This window comes from Eretmochelys imbricata, chromosome 13 (assembly GCF_965152235.1).
Source record: "Eretmochelys imbricata isolate rEreImb1 chromosome 13, rEreImb1.hap1, whole genome shotgun sequence".
Taxonomy (NCBI): domain Eukaryota; kingdom Metazoa; phylum Chordata; order Testudines; family Cheloniidae; genus Eretmochelys; species Eretmochelys imbricata.
Window position 1 is genome coordinate 32865727 of NC_135584.1, and position 6085 is coordinate 32871811.

The following is a 6085-nucleotide window of genomic DNA, read 5'->3' on the forward strand; positions in this document are numbered from 1 at the left end:
ATCTGGCGTTAAACACAATCACAACAGTGTGTGGCATTATTTTTGACAGTTTCCATCTGAGCAGTCCATTATAAGCAGCCGGGCTAGCTCAGTTGGTAGAGCATGAGGCTCTTAATCTCTGAGTTGTGGGTTCAAGCCACATGTTGAGCAAAGCAAGTAACTTTGGTGGAGGGATAGCTCAGTGGTTTGAGCATTAGCCTCCTAAACCCAGGGTTATGAGTTCAGTGCTTGAGGGGGCCATTTAGGGTTCTGGGCCAAAAATTGGGGAGTGGCCCTGCTTTGAGCAGGGGGTTGGACTAGATGACCTCCTGAGGTCCCTTCCAACCCTGATATTTTATGAAGGTTTTCAGATGTCAATTGCCAAAAAGCAAAATTTTTCAGGTTTCAGTTGTTTTGATGAAAAGTCAAAATCTTCTCCCCCACCTTTCCTCTGCAAAATCCCAACTATCTGTCCCCTCTTATTGTGTGTGTGTGTGTGTGTGTGTGTGCACAAACATCTCTTGTATACTGCATTTCTGTATCCGGGCTCACTTAGACCCTCCTTCTTTCACAGTAGGACCCAGCCTGACTGATCTTCATTTCTTTCCACTAGTCTGGATTCTTTGTGAGGGTAACAGCCCTCCTGACAGTGTTTCTCAGGGCCTCCTGGACCTCTCTGTTTCTCAGGCTGTAGATGAGCGGATTGGCCAGGGGCGTCAGGACTGTGTAGCAGACGGAGAACACTTTGTTCAGGGCTCTCCAGGTACCAGATTTCGGGAGCATGTAGACAATCATTATGGTCCCATAGAAAAGTGCCACCACAATGAGGTGAGAGGAGCAGGTGGAAAAGGCCTTTTGCCTCCCGGTGGTGGATGGGATTCCCAGGATGGTCGCAATGATACAAATATAGGAAGCCAGGGTTAATAGAAAAGGGGAAACAGCATCTAGGAAGGAAAATATATAAATAAGTGGGGTGATCTGGCTGGTGTCGCTGCAGGAGAGTTGAATCAGTGAGGTGAAATCACAAAAGAAATGGTCAATTTCATTAGGGCCACAGAAAATTAACTGTGATGTAACACATGTGACTATTGTACAAATTAGAAATCCACTAATCCAAGACCCAGCTGCTAGCTGGAGGGACAGCTGGACATTCATAAGGGTTCCATAGTGCAGCGGTTTGCATATGGCTAAATACCGATCGTAAGACATGGCTGCCAGGAGAGAGCACTCTGTTGTTACTAGAGAACCAAAGAAATGAAACTGCGTGATGCAGCCGGGAACAGAAATGGTTCTGTCCCCAGTCAGGAGACTGGCCAGCAGCCTGGGCAGGATGGTGGAGGAGTAGCAGGTCTCCAAGCAGGACAAGTTCCCCAGAAAGAAGTACATGGGGGTGTGAAGGTGCTGATCAGCCACAACTAGGGCAACGATGAGGATGTTCCCAGCCATGGTCGCAATGTAGATCACCAGGAAAATGAGGAAGAGAAGGGTCTGCAGTTCAGGGAGATCCCCGAACCCCAGGAGGATGAATTCCATGATGGCTGTTTGATTTTTCCCTTCTCCTTTCTCCATGAGCTGCATCCTGTGGTAGTGAAAGTGTAATGAGCATCGAAAGATTTGGCTGTACCATGAAATTGCATTGATTTCCATCACTTGATCCCCTAAGAGTTCCCACTGCAAACGGAGAGCTGGGTTTATATTCTCTCAGACCAGAGAAACTGCTTCACTTCCACCTCAGGGCACTGCCACCCAGTTAATTTGTCACTCTTCTGTCCCACACCCCAACATTTCTCATTCACAGATTCTTAGATTTAAGACCAAAAGAGACCATTGGATCATCCAGGCTGAGTCCCTATGTAACAAAAGTCACAGAATTTCCCCACTTACTCTGCACTGATCTCAATAACTTGTTTTTGGCTGAGACAGACCTTCCAGCAAGGCAGCCAGTCTTGATCTGGAGATATGAGGAGTTGAAAATCCACCTCTTCCCTTGCCAGTTTTTTCCAATGGATAATCACCCTCACCAGGAAAAATAAAGAAAACGTGCACCTTATTTCCCATTGAAACGTGCCTGGCTTTAGCTTCCAGCCCTTGGCTCTGCCTATGCCTGTCCCTGGTCAATGAAAGAACCCTTTGGTAACCAGGGTTTTCTCCCCACGAAGGTGCTGAGATGCTGTAATCAAGTCACTTCTCCTTCATACACCGAACAGACCCAGCTCTTTAAGTCTCTCACTGGAAGGTATTTCCTCTAGCCCACACATCATTTGCGTGGCTTTTTTTCTGAACCCTCCCCAACCTCTCCACATCTGTTTTACACCGTGGCCACAGCCCTGCACATGGTATTTCAGCATCAGTGTCACCAGTCTGCAGAGGTGAAACCCCCTCCCTGCTCCTATTCTCTGCTCCCCTGTTTATACAGCCAAGGACATCACCGGCCCACAGCCCAGCCCACTGCTCTGGGAGCTGATGTTGGGTTGCTCGCCCTCTGTAGCCCATACCCATGCTGTGATGGGGGCCATGGTCACACCCACGAGCTGCCCCGGGGAAGGGCAGGAGGGAGGTGGCACCATGGCCATGCCTGCGAAGAGGGAGTGATGCTGACCCACAGCACAGACGGGAAAGTGACTCTGCCTCCGGCCGTGACCAGGCACAAACCAAACCACCCTCGGGGCAGTCGCACACGCAGACTCCTCTCGTTCATAGCACAGTAGTGACTGGTCCAGAGACACTGACACCGCTGATAATGAATTACCAGCTATGACTGTTAATTACTGGCTGTCAGTCACTGATTGTGTTGTGGCAATGGCAGGGGATCAGGTCCTTACTGCGCTGGGTGCTGTGTAAACACCCAACAATTAGAAACAATTCCCAGTTGCTAGACGGCTCGGAGCGCGCTGGGTGGAACTGCAGGCATGGGCGGCAGGTTTGTATAATATTTGGTGGTGCCCAGAACCCGCCTCGGCCCAAACTCCTCCCCGCACGTGCCCAAGGCTCTGGGAGGGAGTTTGGGTGGGGGAGGAGGTCTGGGGTGCAGGCCGTAGGCTGGGGCAGGGGATTGGGGTGTAGGGTGCAGGCTCTGGAAGGGAGTTTGGGTGGGGGAGGAGGTCTGAGGTGCAGGCTGTAGGCTGGGGCAGGGGATTGGGGTGTAGGGTGCAGGCTCTGGAAGGGAGTTTGGGGATGGGAGGAGGTGCGGAGGAAGGGGGTGCAGGTTCTGGGAGGGAGTTTGGGGATGGGATGGGGTGCGCAGGGTGGGGGTGCCGGGGTGAGGGTTGTGGGGTGAGGTGGCAGATGAGGGGTTGGGGTGTGGGAGGGGCTCAGGGTGAGAGTAGGAATGTGGTGGGTGAGGGCTCTGTCTAGGGTTGGGGGGTTTGGGGTGTTAGAGAGGCTCAGGGCTGGGGCAGAGGGTTGGAGTGCAGGGGGATGAGGGCTCTGGCTGGGATTGGGGATAAGGTGTTGGGGTGTTGGAGGGGCTCAGGGCTGGGGCCGAGAGTTAGGGTGCCGGGAGGGGGGTGAGAGCTGTGGCTGGGGCTGGAGATGAGGGGTTTGTGGTGTTGGAGGGGGCTCAGGGCTCAGGAGGAGGGTTAGGGTGCAGGGGGATGAGGGCTCTGGCTGGGACTGGGGATAAGGTGTTTGGGGTGTTGGAGGGGCTCAGGGTTAGGGTAGAGGGTTGAGGGTGTGGTGGGGGGTGGTGAAAGCTCTGGCTGGGGGTGTGGGCTCTGGGGTGGGGCAGGGCTGAGGATGAGTTTGGGGTGCAGGCAGGCTGCTCCGGGACAGGGGCCAGAGAGGAGGACTCCCCCAAGCCCTTTCCTTGCCGGCAGCAGCGAGCTCTGGGAGAGGAGCCCCCCTTTCCCAACCTCCCCAGCAGCACACTCACCCTCATCACTGTCACTGCATGTGCTCCTAGGGCCCCTCTCAGGGCCAGGAATCTCCCTGGCCTCCCCCGTGGTGGGTGCCGGCGGTGCTCCGTGCGCCTCCTCCCCTGCTGTTGCCCCTGACTGTAGCCTCACTGGGGGTAAGGGATGGGGCTGCCTCCTTGCCCAGCATGGGGCAGGAGCGGTGCCTGCGGGTGGGGGAGCCCCCGGTGGTGGTGGAGGGTCCCGCTGGAAAAGGGAAGGGTCTGAGGTGGAAAGGCAGGCTCAGAGTCAGTCTGCCCTGGCAGTCGAGAAGTGGGGCACATGGAGCTGCACAGAACGCTCTGCTCCGGGGCCCGGGACGCACGCCTGGGGCTGGGTGCAGCAAGCGGGGGGCCGGGGGACACTCGGGGGAGGCACGGGGGGGTGGCAGGTGGGCCGGGGGGGACACCCGGCCCCAAATATTGGTGGAGCTGGGCCCCTGGGCTCTGAATATTGCTGGTGCCAAGGCACCATGTGGAGATATAACTCGCCGCCCCGGGCGCTGCCATAGGGACCCCCTAACTCAGCCCTGCCAGCCGCTCTCTCACTGCAGCGGTGCCGGGGCTTGGGGTGGGAGATATGGGGGGAGAATGGAAAGTCTGCCTGTGCCCGGTACTCATCCGCCCCCGTTACTGCCGTGTCCGAGCTCCTCGCAATCTGTAACCTGTTGATCTTCACGCCACTCTTGTGACTTAACTTTGGGAGCTTGGGTGCTTCTGAAAATCCCACTAGGTGCCTAAATACCTTTCAAAACATGATCCAAACTGACTTTCCCAAGGTTTCCCAGGAAGGCTGCGGCTGAGCAGAGAATGGACCCCAGGTCTCCCGTCACAGGCTGGGGCCCTAACAGCTGCGGGCCCCACGCGCTGGGGGAAACGAAGGGAGAGCAGTCAGTGCTCGGGCAAAGGTTGTGACACAGACACAGGGAGCGCTGCTTCCTGACCTGTAAGGATTCCAGTCTCCGTTCCGTGCAGTTCTAACGTACACCGCTTTCCTGGGGAAGCTCAGCACCCCCCCCAAAATGCTGATACCCTCTCTGCTCCCACGGAAAGCCACGGAGGAGACGCTCACGAAGCATCTCAGTACTGGGCCAGGAACGTACATTGGAATCTGCCCCCCAGGAAAGGCTGGAGAGGCAGCTGAGAACCTGAGGGGCAGGGTCCCTGAGCAAACAACCAGTCGTCGGGGAGACAGAGGGGGACAGCCAGCCAGAGGGATGTGAGAGGGGGGTCTACTTTCTGATTCATCTGTGTCTCTAGCATCAAACCACAAAAAAACTGACTCTGAAGTCCTTCCTCCGGCAGAGCTCCCAGCATGTGCGGACACTGCACAAGGGGGTGTCTCAGACCAAGGGCTGCATAGGTGTAAGGACCTGAAGATCTGCCCCGAGGCTAGTGACACTCACCTTCAATCCTCAGCATGCAGCAGCGTGCTCTCCGTGGCCAGGGACGGGGGCTGGTGTCAGTCAGCCTTCTAGCTCAGTTGCTGGGCAGACCCCTGCCTGTGGCTGCTCGCTGCCCAGGGTGATTGTTGGCATGACACAGACCGTTAGTGCCTCCTGCTCTGGGTTCTTGCTGGGTTTATCAGCGAAAGCAGCTGCCCCCTGGGCCTTGCCACTGCTGTTGGGATCTCCCCTGGGACTGCTGCCGGCGATGCTCTGGGTTCTCTGCAGAGGGGAATTGATGCTTTGTTCCATGTTTAAATGGTGTAACATCATAAGAATGGCCAGATGGGGTCAGACCAAAGGTCCATCTAGCTCAGTGTCCTGTCATCCAACAGTGGCTTCAATCCCTTTAATGATCAGATTGAACTCCTACATACCACTTTCCAGACATGGGTCTCAACGTATGTCGCAAAGAGTGGCAAGTGCCCTCATCCGCATTTCACAGGCAAGACAACTAAGGCACTGAGAATGGAGGCAATTCCCAAAGGTAACCCAGCCTTGGCGTAGCTAGGAATACTTTCACCCAGCCACCAACTTGAGCATCAGGGCAACAATCCCATAGGGTGGATGTAGATTCGTTGCACATTGAGCGCTACCCGGCTCCATCCCTAGCTAGGCCCTGACATTCTCTGGCCACCCGGATCCATCTCCTGCTAGGCCCTGATGCGCTCTGGCTGCCCGGATCCATCTCTAGCTAGGCCCTGATGTGCTCTGGCCACCCAGATACATCCCTAGCTAGGCCCTGATGTGCCCTGGCCGCCTGGATCCATCC

The 6085-nt window shown here is 55.7% G+C and overlaps 1 protein-coding gene across 1 annotated transcript; it reads right to left on the reverse strand.

The window, feature by feature from the left end:
- Nucleotides 1-588: 588 nt before the first annotated feature.
- Nucleotides 589-1557, reverse strand: LOC144273880 (olfactory receptor 11A1-like). Its single transcript, XM_077832584.1, has one exon. It carries the CDS (start codon nucleotides 1555-1557, stop codon nucleotides 589-591), a length of 969 nt encoding a protein of 322 aa, XP_077688710.1.
- Between the last annotated feature and the right edge of the window lie 4528 nt (nucleotides 1558-6085).

What these genes read in the sequence shown, in the direction of transcription:
- LOC144273880 (XM_077832584.1), bottom strand. Translation starts at nt 1,557, where the DNA reads ATGCAGCTCATGGAGAAAGGAGAAGGGAAAAATCAAACAGCCATCATG.